We start from the raw sequence: 16,506 nt of genomic DNA, 5'->3' as shown, positions 1-16,506 counted from the left end.
TACTTAGTGTGTTTCTTTTTTCTTGCAAATAATCCTGAGCAGCTCTTACTATCTGTTGTACAACTCCAGTCACCAGCAGCTGGACAGACGGTGGATTCCAGGTCAACAGGAGGCGGTGTAAAACACTCAGTAACTCAACACCAATCAGCTATTATAAATTAATAGAGAGAAATTAAATTAATTTAAAGGATATATTTATATTATTAAATCTAGGAAAATATACCTATAAAAATACATAGATTTGGTAGCTAAAGTTAATACATAAAATATGCAGCAAATACTATAATAATCTTGAAAAATGGTCATATTTTATTCCAACGTATTTTCAGTCAAAAATTACTTCATTACATATTTAAATGATTTTTCCATTTAAAATATTTCTTTTCTCTTTTGGACTAAACAGCATTGCTAGTGTTTAGTGTCACTAAAATTTATGATTTCTAATCCGAGTATTCAAGAGTAGTCCACCAGAAATTCTAGGCAGGCTGGCAAGTTGCTCCAAGATTCGTCTCAGAACTATTACAAACTTTAACCACTCACTATTCATTTAGGCTTCTCACAATCTTCCACATCAACCCCATCCAATGAACCTACCTCAAATTTCAAAGAGGGAGAAAAAAAATTAAATTGCAACCAAAGCCACCTTTACCTCTTTCCTTAAGATCAAGATCAGCCCCTTGTCCGAGGCTGATAATTTTTTTCTCACATGCTTCCATGCCATCCTCTTTGACTTCCCAAGGATTCGTCAAGGACCTCAATTACACCCCATATATCATAGATAAACTAAGCTAAGCTTCTCTTCCCCAATATAAGTAGTTGCTCAAGTCTTTCCTATCTAATTTCCCTCCACACCTCAGAAAACCCTCACATCCTTCCATCTGCCCCCATGATCTCTTCTGTCTCTGTCCTGATGGAAAGATGCCACTCCCTTCACCCCCTCACTCACTCCTCAAAACTTCTCTAATCTGGCGCCATTTACCTGAGAAAATGCTCTGCCTGAGGTCACCAATAACCTCCTGGGACTCTCTTCTGTCCTGACTCACTGGATTCTGTTCCTCTGAGACTTGTCTGTCCTTGACAATCTCTCTTGTCTTTGGTAACTCTGTTCTCTTTAGTTCTCCTACCTCTCCAGTAGTCTCCACTGCTGATTAATTTCCCTCATCTCCACCCTTATTTGTTATTTATCCCTAAAGTTCCAGTCTTGGCCCTGTTTCCTTCTCTTTTATTCAGTTTTCTGAGGCCAGTGAACTCACTGTCTCTCTGGAATTATGAAAACAGCCTCATAATTGACCTCCTTTCTCCCTTCTCATGTCTTACAAATTAACCACTATAGAACTGATGGAGAGGTCAAATTTATGTCTATTGTGGTTATGAAATACACATTTAACCATGTCGTTTAATCTACTGCACTTACAGTCAATTATTTCAGTTTTAACATAATATGTCACACACCTTCATTCACAGATTAAACTTTATTGGTTTGACTATTTGAAAACAACCCTCAAGTTTCTTGTGGTAATGTGCAGTCTAGCTGAGGCCCAGCTTTAAGCTACAAGGCTGGAGTACAAGATGAGTTCATCAGTAAGTGACGCTTATAATCACACACCACATACTTCATTTTGTTTCATGTGGGTTTTTTTCTTTTTTATTGAGCAAATATCATGTACAAAACTAATTTTAAGAGAACACAATAATAAGAACTTTGTTTTTTTTATCTTTTTGTGTTTTATAGAAGATTATCCCAAGAGGTACTATTTGGTAGTGATGGTGTCCAAAGAAATGGTTATTATGAAGATAAAAGACTTCCTAATTAAAACAAACAAACAAATCCAGTGGAAACTTGGTTCTGTAACATGAATAAAATCCTCTAAAAATTCCATACAAAAAATTAGAAAACACAATTCATTAAACTTCTTAAATGAATACTTGAGCCAGTGCAAAAACCTTATTAAATGAGATCAAGTTTAATCAAACATTTAAAAGTGACATAATTTATTTGGATTTTCCAGGCAAGAATACTGGAGTGGTTTGCCATTTCCTACTCCAGGGGATCTTTCCAACCCAGGGATCAAACCTGGGTCTCCCGCATTACAGCAGACTCTTTACTGAATGAGCCAACAGGAAATCCCAAATTTATTAACAGCCTTATGAATTAACTCAGCCCTTTACTAGCAGAACCATTAACTGGGACTGAGGGGATCCTTTACATTTTTAGTTATATCTGATTGCTGATGAACTCATCAAAGAAGGTATAGTGATGATCTCTAGTCCAGCATGTCTGGTCATCCAACATTCAATATAAGGTCTTAGATGAAGCCAAAATCCGGAACACTTATTATATAATATGTATCTCATATGTGAGAAAATTACCTTAAAATATGATGAATACAAAGCATTAATTATCTATTATAGAAATATACTGCACCTGATCTTCTGCAATATGGATTCGGGCATAAGGAGAATCTAGCAAGGTGTGCAAGGCCTGTAGACAAGCTGTAACATGTTCAACAGGTTCCTCAGGTCTTGGGGAACAAAGGAACTGTATACTCACACCTGTAATATACAAAATTAACACACAGGTTTCTCAATATAAAACACTTTGTTGCTTTGACACCATTTTTTTTTCTTTTACCTACTTATTTTACAGCTTACTTTAACATGTATTTATTAATGCCTTAAAGTGAGTTCAAAATGATTGTCAAAATAAGTAGCCAAACTTAACATATGTTGTAGCCTTGGAATGAGACAAACAGTCACATTGGAAGCAAGTGAGGGAGTTCCAAAGTCATCAGGTTGATTAAGAAGCTACTTAAAGACATTTAAAAATAATACATTAAGAATAAATTTATGAAAATTATAAGATTATGATAAATGATTGCAAATTCTTAAATGTTACAAGAGAATCTACACAGCAATTATAAATAACAATTACTCAAATTTGCTTTAACTTTACATTTATATTTATATGCATATATACATTTATATATGTGTATATATGTATAAATTTATACCTATATACACAATTTATGTATATATTACATGTATAATGTAAATATAAATTTATATTTCCTCATAGAGTAATTTAAGTGTCAAGTAAAAAGAAAACATATAAAAAAAAGTTTAACTTTTTCCTTGAAAATTATTCAGTATTGCTCTGTGAGTGAACATGATAGAGAATTTTTAAGGAGTAATTTAATAATTAAATTTTTCTATTAAAAATTCAGTTAATTAAGAAAATGTGCTAAAAAAAACACCTCTTTTTACTATTTCTTATCTGAACTATACTGTAAAATTTTTTTCCATAGCATTAAAATGAAAGATATGAAGGAGTTCAAAACATGCTGCACCAAAATATACCTTCTTGGCTGAACACATTTGAAAAATAGCAGATGCAGGCAGGGCTCTTTGACCCCCTTTCTACCCAAAAGCAGGTCATAAAATTTCTCATTAGAAAGATGCCCTCCCTGTATCAAGCAAAGAATATTTTTACTCCTTGAGACTGGGAGTTGATGTTGAAATAGACCGATCAGAACAAACCTACTAAAATAAGCCTGATCTTCTACTGTTGCTGTTTAGTGGCTAAGCTGTGTCTGACTCTTGTGACCCCATGGACTGTAGCCCACCAGGCTCCACTGTCCATGGAATTTCCCAGGCAAGAATACTGGTGTGGGTTGCCATTTCTTTCCCCAGGGGATCTTCCCAGACCAGGAATCGAACTTGCATCTCCTGCACTGGCAAGCAGATTCTTTGTTGCTGAGCTATCAAGGAAGCCCCGATTTTCCATTTGTTTCCCCCATATACTTTTTAGTTCCTGCACAACTTATCATCCCTGGCCCCAGCCCTTTGTCTTATCAGATCCCCACAACTTATTCTTGTTCGTGTAAAACTGTATACAATCTTTAAGACCTAAAAGTTTCTTCAGGTCTTCATTTTCCTCCTATGTACATGTAAAAGTTTTAAATCAATTATATTCAAAAGCAGAGACATTACTTTGCCAACAAAGGTTCGTCTAGTCAAGGCTATGGTTTTTCCTGTGGTCATTGTATGGATGTGAGAGTTGGACTGTGAAGAAGGCTGAATGCCGAAGAATTGATGCTTTTGAACTGTGGTGTTGGGGAAGACTCTTGAGAGTCCCTTGGACTGCAAGGAGATCCAACCAGTCCATTCTGAAGGAGATCAGCCCTGGGATTTCTTTGGAAGGAATGATGCTGAAGCTGAAACTCCAGTACTTTGGCCACCTCATGCGAAGAGTTGACTCATTGGAAAAGACTCTGATGCTGGGAGGGATTGGGGGCAGGAGGAGAAGGGGACGACAGAGGATGAGATGGCTGGATGGCATCGCTGACTCGATGGACGTGAGTCTGAGTGAACTCCGGGAGTTGGTGATGGACAGGGAGGCCTGGCGTGCTGCGATTCATGGGGTCGCAAAGAGTCGGACACGACTGAGCGACTGATTTGATCTGATCTGATATGCTTTTCTCCTATTAATGTGTCTTATATCAGTTTAATTCTTAAGCCAGTCACAGAACCTAAATGGTAGAAAGCAGTTTTTTCTCCCTTACAGACAAACATTTTCAGAAGTAATATATCTTGAGATACATTAAGATGGCTCACCTACCTAAAATCAGATGCATTCTGTCTTTGTTAATTTCTGCCAAAGATTTAGCACTAGGTGTTGCTCCTGATGCCTGGCTTAAATTGACCGGTATGGAACGTTTTTGTAAAGCGGATATTGCTGCTGCTTCTGCTGACTCTGAACATGTAAATCCTGTGCTGTTTAACCAAAGTGCCACTGCGTGGAGAATTGGGGCCCAGGAATTCCGATAGTGCAGTCTAGCCGTATCAATAGTCTCAGGAGTATAAAATGCCCCACCTATAAAACAATCAAATCAATGAAAAACATTACTTCTATTATACATATTCACTCATTCATGAACAACTTCCTTTAAAAATACCTGGTACATACTGGCTTAGTCCATTTGACCTGCTTTAAGAAAATACCACAGACTGAGTGGCTACACAACAGAAATTCATTTCTCATGGTTCTGGAGGCTGTAAGTCGAGATCAAGATGCCAGCATGGCTGGGTGAGGGCCTTCTTCCTGACTGACAGCCTGTACCTTCTTGCTTTCTTCACAAGGTGGAAGGTAGAAAGGGTTGGGGGCTCTGTGGGTTCTCTTTTACAAGGGGACTACTCCCATTCCTAGGGACTCCACCCTCATGACCAAAGCACCTCCCAAAGGACCCATACCTCTTAACACCATCACAATAGGGATTAGGTTTCAACATAAACATTCTGAGGTAATACAAATATTCAGATCACAGCACACATAAAAGAGGAATCTGGCCAAAGAGTTTCTCCCAAGGGTCTCTAAAACCGACATCATTCCTACAACTGCTGACCTGGCGTGCCTATCACTTCCTTGTGATTTATGCCAGCATTTCCAGCCTTTCCTCTGCAAGTGCTCACGCCTCTGAGAGCCTTCTACCTTGCCCCACCCATGATCACAGGCTTCCTCTTCACTGTCACCAGCAGCTCTTAAAACCCTCATCACCTTTCCTTTCTCTTATAGCCAGCGAACTCTGTCTCTTCTTTTTTTCCCCCAACTCTTTTGCAAATTCTTCCCTTCTTCCTGCTTTCACTATCAAACTGAGGACTTCACATCTGCCCTGGCACACACACAGTGACCAACACGGCGGTATACCTCATCATGATTACGCATAATAACTCCTTACGCAGTTATTTAGAGTACCCCACCTCAGACGGTTATTACTGTAACAGTGAGAACATTTTTGCTTGGGCTGACAAGTAAAGTTTAATGCCGTATCTGAATTTATAAATTCAGTACGGACAGAATATCAAGTTTAAGTCCACAGAAATTTAAGATGTTATTATTACTATTGTGGCCAGTCTCCACCAATTCCATTTTGTTTAATTACTACTTTGAACTCCATTAAAAGCAAAACTCTGAACGCAGTACTTACCATCTGGAGGGAGTTGACTAGCGAATTCAGCTGGTAAAGTTAAAAGCGCGTAGTCTTTTAATGCTGCCAACCACAAGCGACTAAGTATTGGCAGTTCAGGCTGTACGAGTGTTATTAAACTATCTGGTGGTAGTTCATCTATGGTACTGTCATCATCATCATCGTCATCAGTATTTTTAACTGCTCTTTTTGGTTTTGACTCTGCTTCTTTTTTAATATTCATAGCAACCACATAGACCTAGTAAGATATTCAGGATGAGAAAAGAACAAGATATAATATTAAGAAATGACATATCCTAAGCTGTTATGATTATACGGAGAAGAAAACGGCAACCCCACTCCAGTATTTTTGCCTGGGAAATCCCATGGACAGAGGAGTGTGGCAGGCCATCAGCCATGGGGTCGCAAGAGTCGGAAGCGACTTAGCGACTAAACCACCACCACTATGATTATACAGCTGAATCATCACAAGTAACCAAGTACTATTAGTATTCAGACTTTCCTGATATCCTCAAAAGAATAATCCCACGTATTTTGGAGGCAATCTTTTTTTTTTTTTATATAATAGATCTGACTACTACTCTCACAGCACATTCCTTGATTTTTTCTGGCTTCTCTTGTTCTATTTTACAAAGCCCCCCTTTATATGAGGTTTTCTTTTCTTTTTTTTTTTTTTGCCATAGGGTATAACTTCCTGTTTACTGCATTTGCTTTCACAGGCTTATTAGACACAATCAGGCAGCATTCAAAGAAAAAGCTAAGGGGTGGGGGAAGAGAAACCACAACCTGGATTTCCACTAATATCCTCCAAAATCCCTTCTTTTAGAGTGCTTAAGTCATATTTAGCAATCTAGTCCTTGTAACAGATAGCTCAGCCAAGAATAAGATAATTTACTGGCTATATATATCTGTATCTTTTCTCTCCACTTTTGTAAACCAACAGGATATATAATAACAACTTCTGAAAATACAATCTTAAAGATTCTTTGCCAAAGTTATTTTTGTTTGTATTCTTTTGTAGTTGTACATATATTTTGGCTTTGGCAACCGGCACCTAGCTGAATTATACATCCACGAAAAAGCAAAAAAAAGTGGGGAGCGGTCAAGGGAGTAAGATTATTGCAGTAGGTATCTTTAGAAAAATGTTTGCCATACACAGCTATTTTCATTGTACATAAGAAGAAGTCTATGTGTCTGAACCAGGGACACTTCTTGATGGTAGGGTCTTATCTCTATCCCTACAACAAGCAGACGGCTACGGTACAGTAATTGACTAAGTTTAGACAATGATGACAGGAAACAATGAATCTTCATTTCTGAGAAGAAGCATTTCTTAACACTGCGGTGGTCTTATACATATCACTTAATTATAGTCGGTTAGTTATACTAACACCTGACAATTTAGAAGCATAAACCATCTAACTTTTGGAATAGGGACTTTGAATCTCAAGTTATAAACATCATATTCATATTTTTTAGTGCTTTTAAGCTTGCTTTCTTCACTTAGATTTATTATAATGTTGATATTTTAAGAAAATGTCTCGCTCAATAAACACTTTAGTATACTCAGCCATTCACTCATCAAATTCTTCTTAGGTACCTACTCTTGCCTTGCATTTGCTACTGTGCTTGGATCTGAGGCAACAAAGACAAGTCACATGTGGTTTTCACTGCCATGAACTCACAGACTGATAAAATGATAGAAGGGTGAAAAAAGAGATGGGAGAAGGGACATTTTTTTAAAATTTGTTTTAAATGACCTATCTTCCCATCTCACTACGAGCTGTGACCACATCCACTGCCTGGCACCTAATGAACACTCGTGGTCTGTGTAATCAATGAATCACAGGGAACATGAAAGATAAAGAATCTTAATGGACGATGAAAAGGCGAGACACAATTCAAAGAAAAAAGTTCACCTGTTGACAGGCAAAGATGGAAGTAGTGATTCCAGGCAGACAGAGTATCAAGAGCAAGAGCGTAAGAGATAGGAAACGGCAAGGCATTCTAAGGAAATTCCCAGTGTTCGGTATGAGACTGAGCATAGAATACAAGGCAGAAGGGAGCTGAAGATTTTACTCTGTTGGTAATGGGCAAGTGAAGTCAATGCAGGATTTAAAGGTCAGATGTATGTATTTTTCCTCAACTTTTATTTAAAAAATTATACTGTGGGCCTCCCTGGTGACTCAGTGGTAAAGAATCCACCTGTCAAAGCAGGAGACACTGGTTCAATCCCTCATCTGGAAAGATTCCACATGCCACGGAGCAACCAAGCCCGTGCCCACAACTATTGAAGCCTGCACACTCTAGAGCCTGTGCTCCACAACCAGAGAAACCACTGAGATGAGAAGCCCACGCATCACAACTCGGGAGTAGCCCCCATTCGCTACAATGGGAGAAAAGCCGGAGCAGCGATGAAGACTCAGCATGGCCATAAATAAAAATTTTAAAGTACACCATAAAAAGTTTAAAAATGAGTTAATAAAATTACTCATAATCCTAATTTCCAGGTTTTCACATTCCAACTAAGCTGTAATTTTGTTGTACAGAGAATTTTGTATTTAATCTTAACTGTTTATAAAAGGATTTCCATATAAATACTAGTCTTCATAACTATTATTTTTAATAGTGGTAATAGAAGACATTATACACCTAATAGTTTTCCTGTAGTTGACATTTTATATTTTTAAAAATTCTTTTCAGCCCTGGGAATCTTAGAAGATGAGGCATAGTTTCAACGACAAGGTGTTCAGTTCTTCACATTACGAATGTTCCAAACAAACACTTTTGTCAACTTCTCTCTTTTTCATATTTTGAATATTCTTCCCTAGGATAAAATCCCAGAAAGGGAATGACTGGGTCAGGGATTATAAATACTTCCATGGCTCTGAACAGACACTGTCAAATGCTTTCTAAAAGGGGTATATATTTTACATTGCTACCTGCAATATGAAAATATATTTTTTGACTTGTTTTTATAAAAAATTTGGGGTTTATTTTTCTTACGAGAAGGTACACAAGAAATATAGAAAAATCAGATGCACAATAAAGCCAGACACAATCCTACAACCCAGATGTAATACTGTTAACATGCTAGACCCGTTGTACATACATATTCACAGTCTTTTAAACAATAATATGTTTGTCTACAATTTTTAACTCAATTTTCTATTCCTTTAACACCATCATCTTTGGATCAAGAAATACATATATTTCCTTCTCTTTAGAATGATAAACAACATCACAACAAACATCCTCACAACAGAATTTGTGTATATTCTCGATATTCCTTAGGATAAACTGGTAAACCAATGGGTGTGGTTTTAAAAAGTGTTTGGCTATACTATGTTGACCCCTCAACAACATAGGTTTGAACTGTGTGGGTCCACTTATAAGCAGATTTTTTTCAACAGTAAATACTACAGTACTTACTACATGTCTAATAAATAGCTACAAGTATGGGACTGGAATTTAGGAGAGACGTATGAGTAGGAAAGTAGATTTAGAATATTTCATACACAGGTAAAAGCTACAGGGTGTGGGTGTAGATGTGGTTACCCATAAAGTATGAAGAGCGAGAAAAACGACAAGAAAAATATCAACATTTAAAGGGTAGGCAGGCAAAGAGAAGCCAGCAGGTGATGCTAAGAATGAACAATGAAAAGATAACAGGAGAAGCAAGGGAGTAGGGTCAGGAAGTCAAGGAAAACAAAGAGTTTCCAGAGGAGACAATATCATAAGCTGCAGAAAGGCTAAGTCAGACAGAGACGGAAAAGTGTCCAGTGATTTGGAGCATTGTATCATTTGTAACTTTAGTAATTTCAGTGGAGTGGTGAGAATAAAGCTAGATTGCAGGGGACTGAGAAGTGGGTGACTCAACAGTCAAGGACGTGAAGAGGAGAGTGAGCGGAAGAGGAAGCTGAGTTGGGGACAACGAGGGGAAGGAGGGCGGAAGAGCATGCAGAGGGAGATGGAGAGATACAGAAGTGGGGGAAAACTGAATGCACTTAGCTTGAAACAGTCTCCTCCTCAGACTCATGCTTACTAACATCTGCTCTCATGCTCCAGGCCCCAGCCTAAGTGTTGCTCTCTCCAGGAAGCCTCCTCTGAATTCCCAGACTATTTTAGGTGCCTCTGCTGTGTGTTTACAACAGTCTGTACTTCTCCTGTAACACTCATTATTTTTGTCTCACATACTGGTCCACTAGTTTGTTTTCCTCAGTAAGTGTAGAACATCTGGCTTGTGCACTACGGTATTATCAACTGCTACCCTGGCACAGAGCTAATGCTCATTTAACACTTTGTTGAATGAATCAGAGTGGGAAAGAAAATCCAGAAAAGGGAATCCTAGATTAGAGGAAAACTTTAAAATAATAATAATAATTATACTAATAACAGCAGGCAACATTCACTGAGCTTATAAATAAGGTAATTATTGAACAAAGTCCTTATTACTTCACAATGAAGTCTCATTTACTTCACAATGTAATTCTATGAAATGTGCATAATTATTATCCTGGAGAAGGCAATGGCACCCCACTCCAGTACTCTTGCCTAGAAAATCCCATGGATGGAGGAGCCTGGAAGGCTGCAGTCCATGGGGTTGCTAAGAGTCGGACACAACTGAGTGACTTCACTTTCACTTTTCACTTTCATGTATTAGAAAAGGAAATGGCAGCCCACTCCAGTGTTCTTGCCTGAAAAATCCTGGGGACGGGGAAGCCTGGTGGGCTGCCGTCTATGGGGTCGCACAGAGTCGGACACGACCGAAGCGACTTTGCAGCAGCAGCAGCAGCAGCAGCAGCATTATCCATGCTTTAGGGCTGAGAAATCAGGTTTAGAGAAGCAGGTAAATAATTCACCCAAGGTCACACAGGTAAAAGGACAGTTATCAACTCACATAGATCTCAAGACCTGAAGGTAACAATCTGAGAAGCTGGAAAACTAACATCCTGTTTTCTGAGTAAAAAGTAGAAGCAAAGATAGATCTTGAACAGAGAAAATCTAGAATATGTTGGGCCTTTGAGGTAAAAAGATGAAGGAAAGGAAGTTAAGCAAGGAAAAGATTTACTTGACAATACTATAGGCTGAGGGCTGAAGTGTAAATTATTTAATTATAGAACCAAGTCACCCCAAAATAAGAAAAGAGTTTCAAACAAAAATGTGCATTAATAAATTAGTTATATGAAGTTTTCATCTAACTTGTTAAAGTGAAAGCGAAGTCGCTCAGTCGTGTCCAACTCTTTGCGACCTGTGGACTGTAGCCCACCATGCTCCTCCGTCCATGGGATTCTCCAGGCAAGAATACTGGAGTGGGTTGCCATTTCCTTCTCCAACTTGTTAAAAGTAATTATTTTCTATTCAGTGCCAGTTACAATGCTCGGGTTTTTTTTAATACATGTCACTTTAGAAAATATTATTGTACTTCCATGTTATGATAAAGAAACTGAGTATCTGAGAGATCAACTCACTTGATCAAAGTACAAAAGATGGTGAATTAGAGAGACAGAACTTGCTGTACGGTCTGTGATTCAACATTTAATGCTTTTTATATTGAACTGTGCCAGACTACCTAGTAGGTAAATCAAGCACATTCATGCAAGTCAGCAGAGAACCAGCTAACTGGCAAATGGTCTTATCCAATTACATAACTGTCTCTATGTTTGGGAAATTAATGAATAGGGCTGGAGAATTAACAACAATTTTGAAAGATTTTTTAAAAATAAAAATCATTCAATCATTTGGAATGTAATTTCTACAGTAACTTTTAGTTAAAAATTAGATATGTGAAAATAACAAAGAATTTCTGTGAATCTCAAAGTGAGGAAATAATCACATTGTAAGTATCTTTCTAACACTACTTTCCACTTAAAATTATACATTTGCATTAATTTGATAAGATCTTATCAGTAAGAACAAACATTTTATCAATGCGAATGTTATTTTACTTGTCTAAGACAAAAGTTGGCAGCAGGGTGAAAATAAATGAACACTCAGGGATACTCTATGAAAACAACTTGATCTAAACAACAGAAAGAAAACTAATTTCTACAATATCTTATTGCTCTAATTTTCCCTTCTTTTTCTTCTGTGACAAAAAAAAACACAAAACCCCAGAGGTCCTTTATCTAAACTGTATCATCTGGGTGTTGTATGCTTTGAGCCAGCAATTGCCTGCGGGGTGGTCACAGGCTGCTGATAACCATGGAAATAGGGAAGTAAGATACTGGGTTGGCAGGGGAAGGAATAGAGATACTTGAAATACCCAAATGCAGAAGATAAGAATTTGAAAGTAACTAGCAGAAGGGATTTAGAAAAGTGAAATTAAAACAGTATCATTATTTTTAAAAATAATGTGGGCATAAAAAGAGGTAAAAACAGCTGTTAAAAAAAAACAAAATATACAACAAAATAAATTCCTACAGCCTAATCAATGAGTGGCAGCAAGTCTCCTGAAATTTAATCAAATAAAAGAGTCTTGGCACAATTTTTTCTATTTCTTTACTATTAGTAGGTTTTCTCCACTTAATTTTTCCATAGTAAGTAAGAAGAGGTCTTCTTCAATATAGGTGTTTTAAAACCGATTCATGTCAACATATGGCTAAAACCACCACAAAATTGTAAAGTAATTAGCCTCCAATTAAAATAAATAAATTAAAAAAACACTAATTAGAAATACTAATTTTCAAAGGTTCAATATGAGCTCTTTTGAGACATAAATGTGTATGTATTTCAGTGAGAAAGCAAATTGCAGATTTTTTTCTAGCACTCTATACCAAAGGTCAGCTTAAAAAAAACAAAAACCAAACAGAATTTTTTTACCTATTAGAGAAGGGAACATTTTCTCATGGATGGAGAAACAGTTAAAAACAATAGGCTGCCGTTACCTCTGCCCATGCTTTGAGAACAGCCAGTTTTTCCATGGTTGTAGCACTCTCTCGGTACAGTTGGCTGGAAGATCCTTTTCCGGCCTGAACTTTGTCCAGTGAAGAAACAAGCAGATTGTGTACTCGACGGAGATCATTGAGATCACTGACAACTCCACTTCCAATCCATGTACTACACACCTAGCCAAAGGGGGGGATAAAAAAAAAAAAAAAAAGAACTCTTATTTTTATATTAAAAAGTTAAGATTAAACATATAAAAGGCTGGCATTAATATGATTTTTTTCCTAGAGGGAACCAATACAGAACAAAACCAATGAACAAAACAAAATCCTTCAATGCTATGCTTTTTTTTTTTTTAATAAAAAATGAATAGCAAGTATGGAACTTATTATACTCCTATGTAGAAAACAAAACAATATTTACTTACCATGTTTCCACTATCTAAATTCCTAAAAATTTTAACAGAAAAAAATCTGCAGCCAAATCAGTTCAGTCACAAGTAATTCTTTGATTCAACATTTCTGTTTACTATAGTCAAAGGTTATTCTGAGCTATACAGAGAAGTTTAAAAGAAACAAAAAAGTAAAGGGAAAAAAAATCTAGTCCCTCTCCTCAAGTAAGTAAGTAAACACAGATTACACACAGATTAAATGAACACTTAAGAATATTTTATGACTGCCATACTACACTTAAAAAGAGAGAAAGAAGAGATCAATTCTAGCACAAGAAATGGGAATGTTTAGATATCAGGAAGTTTTGTGTATACAGATAGGAGTTTGGTGGAGGAAGAAAAAAGATTAGGAAAGTTAACTAGGATTAGGTTACAGTCCAATTTAAATTCCATGTGAACTGAATTTAGCAGACTTTTTCTGCAGGCAGTCATGAGTTTCTAAGGCTTCTGAGCAGGGGAATATTATTAGAATTATGCCTTAGGAAAACTGCTCAAATACTATCATAAACACAGGAAAACATGAGTTTGGATAGTAAGCACTGTGTTCAGCTACATGACTATTATAACACCACTGGACAGAGATGATATGGAAGCAAATGACAAGGGAGAGGCATTTGAGAATGACTTGGAAGTAGAAATCACAAGGTTTGAAAACTAACTATGTACTTTTAGGGAGTGAAAGCAGGGACATGTAAACAGTGAGGTGATGATTACCAAATTTTGATTGTCAAAGCTTCTACCTTGGATGAATGGAAGATAGGTGATACCACTATTTAAGAATACAGAGGAGTGTGGTAGAGATGAGAAGTTTCAGAGCAGCATCATTTTGACTATGAACTAAATTACCACATGCTGAGTTTGTGGGCAGTTGAAAACTTGGGTCTGGATTTCAGGAGCAAAGACAAAGCTAACTAAGTAGATTTAGGAATTCTCCAGGCAAAAGTGATTGCTACAGTGCTAGGTAATTTTGTTCAAGGACAGGTATTAAAAAAAAGGATAAGGACAGATCAATAAGGATAAAACACAGGAAAAATAATTAAACTTAAGGGACAGAGAGAGTAAAAATAAACAATGAAAGAAATTGAGAAGAAAATGCCAGAAAAGCAATAGGAAAATAGGCAAGTGTGGTGATACTGAAAACAAAGGAAGAATGTCAAGAAAGAAGGGGTTGCCTGATAGTGCCAACTTTTTTTTTAATTAAATGAAAGACTCTTTAAATTCTACTGTGCTTCACAATTTTCATCTATGATTTCACATAATTTCCTAATTACTAGGGTTTTTATTTTGCTCCTACCCCTAAATTGCCCCATCTTCCCTTCCCTCTCCCCACTGGTAACTACTAGCTTGTTCTGTGTCTAAAGGTCTGTTTCTTTTTTCTTTACATTCACTAGTTTGTTATATCTTTTAGATTCTACATATAAATGACAGCATACAGTATATGTCTTTCTCTGAATTTTTTCAGTTAGCATAAAGCCCTCCAAGTCCATCCAAGTTGCTGCAAATGGCAAAATCTCACTCCCTTTTACGGCTGAGTAGCATTCCATCTTCTCTATCTATTCATCTGCTGATAGACACTTAGACCGCTTGCAAATCTTGGCAACTGTAAATAATGCTGCTAGGAACACTGAGGTGCATGACTCTTTTCAGATTAGTATTTTTGTTCTTTTCAGATATAAACTCAGTTGGGTCACAAGGTAACTCTATTTTAAATTTTTTGAGGAACCTGTTTTCCACAGTGGTTGCACCAACTTACATTCTCACCAGCAGTGTATGAGGGTTCCCTTTTCTCCACATCTTCACCAATGTTTGCTATTTTTGTATTTTTCTTTTTTATGATAGTCATTCTGGCTGGTGTCAGGTGAAACCTAGTTGTGGCTTTGATTTTCATTTTCTGATGATAAGTGATGGTGAGCATCTTTTTATGTGCCTATTGGCCATCTGCATTTTCTCTCTGGAAAAATGTCTAGTCAATACTTCCATCCAGTTTTTAATGTGGTTGTTTGTTTTGGTGTTGAGTCGTATGAACTATTTATATATTTTGGATATTAACCTCTTATTGGTCATATCATTTGCAAATGGAAAAGGAAATGGCAACCCATTCCAGTATTCTTCCCTAGAGAATCCTGTGGACAGAGGAGCCTGGTGGACTGATGTCCATAGGGTTACATAGAGTCGGACACAACTGAAGTGACTTAGCATGCATGCATGCATTGGAGAAGCAAATGGCAACCCACTCCAGTATTCTTGCCTGGAGAATCCCAGGGACGGAGCAGCCTGGTGGGCTGCCATCTATGGGGTCGCACAGAGTCAGACACGACTGAAGTGACACAGCAGCAGCATTTGCAATTATTTTCTCCCATTCAATAGGTTGTCTACCATTTGTTTTGTGTATGAGTTCTAAGTTATTAGCGTTTAAAATCTCTACTTTTTTTGTTGGCCATGCCACACAGTATATGAGATCTTAGTTCCCAGACCAGGGATCAACCCTGTGATCCCTGCACTGGAAGTGTGGAATCTTAACCACCAGACTGCCAAGGAAGTCCTCAAATCAGTATTTTTCAATGGAAACAACTTGACTAAAAATCTGTCATTTCCATACTCATTCCATGAGACCAGCATCACCCTGAAACCAAAACCAGACAAATATACCACAAAAAAAGAAAATTACAGGTCAATATAACTGATGAATGTAAATGCAAAAATCCTCAACAAAATATTATCAAACCAAATCCAACAACACATTAAAAAGGTCATACACCATCATCAAGTGGGATTCATCCCAGGAATAACAAGGGTTTTTCAATATATACAAATCAATCAGTGTGATACACATTAACAAACGGAAGAATAAAAACTATGTGATCATCTCAATAGATAACAGAAAAAAACTTTTGATAAAGTTCAAAATCCATTTGTGATTAAAAAAAAAAACTCTCTAGAAAGTGAACACAGTAGGAACAACTGTGTTCTAACACAGTAGGAACCTCAACTTAAAAAGGTCATATATGACAAACTCACAGCTAACATCATATTCAACAGTGAAAAGTGAAAGAATTTCCTCTAAGATTAGGAACAAGACAAGTATATCTACTCTTGCCATTTTTATTCAACATAGTTTTGGAAGTCCTAGCCATAGCAATTAGAGAAGAAAAAGAAATAAAAGGAATTCAAATTAGAAAACAA

General features: G+C 37.0%; 1 protein-coding gene across 8 annotated transcripts in view; it reads right to left on the bottom strand.

The window, feature by feature from the left end:
- Positions 1 to 16,506, bottom strand: part of HEATR5B (HEAT repeat containing 5B) — a 102,472-nt gene that overhangs the window by 15,467 nt on the left and 70,499 nt on the right. For all 8 annotated transcript variants that reach the window (XR_015137225.1, XM_086327425.1, XM_086327427.1 and 5 more), the window contains 5 exons: positions 12,872 to 13,051; positions 5,985 to 6,222; positions 4,619 to 4,873; positions 2,426 to 2,553; positions 4 to 148 (listed from right to left, as the gene is read on the bottom strand). Coding sequence is in view for 7 of the 8 variants with exons in the window: in XM_086327425.1 (XP_086183551.1) it covers positions 4 to 148; positions 2,426 to 2,553; positions 4,619 to 4,873; positions 5,985 to 6,222; positions 12,872 to 13,051 (946 nt within the window). In the remaining variant the exon portion in view is untranslated. The remainder of the gene's footprint in view (positions 1 to 3; positions 149 to 2,425; positions 2,554 to 4,618; positions 4,874 to 5,984; positions 6,223 to 12,871; positions 13,052 to 16,506) is intronic.

The sequence above is a fragment of the Bos grunniens genome, chromosome 11 (assembly GCF_055505025.1).
Source record: "Bos grunniens cultivar Pamir isolate PY7600 chromosome 11, Bosgru_T2T1.0, whole genome shotgun sequence".
In the NCBI taxonomy this organism is placed as follows: Eukaryota; Metazoa; Chordata; class Mammalia; order Artiodactyla; family Bovidae; genus Bos; species Bos grunniens.
This window is presented reverse-complemented; position numbering and strand designations above follow the sequence as displayed.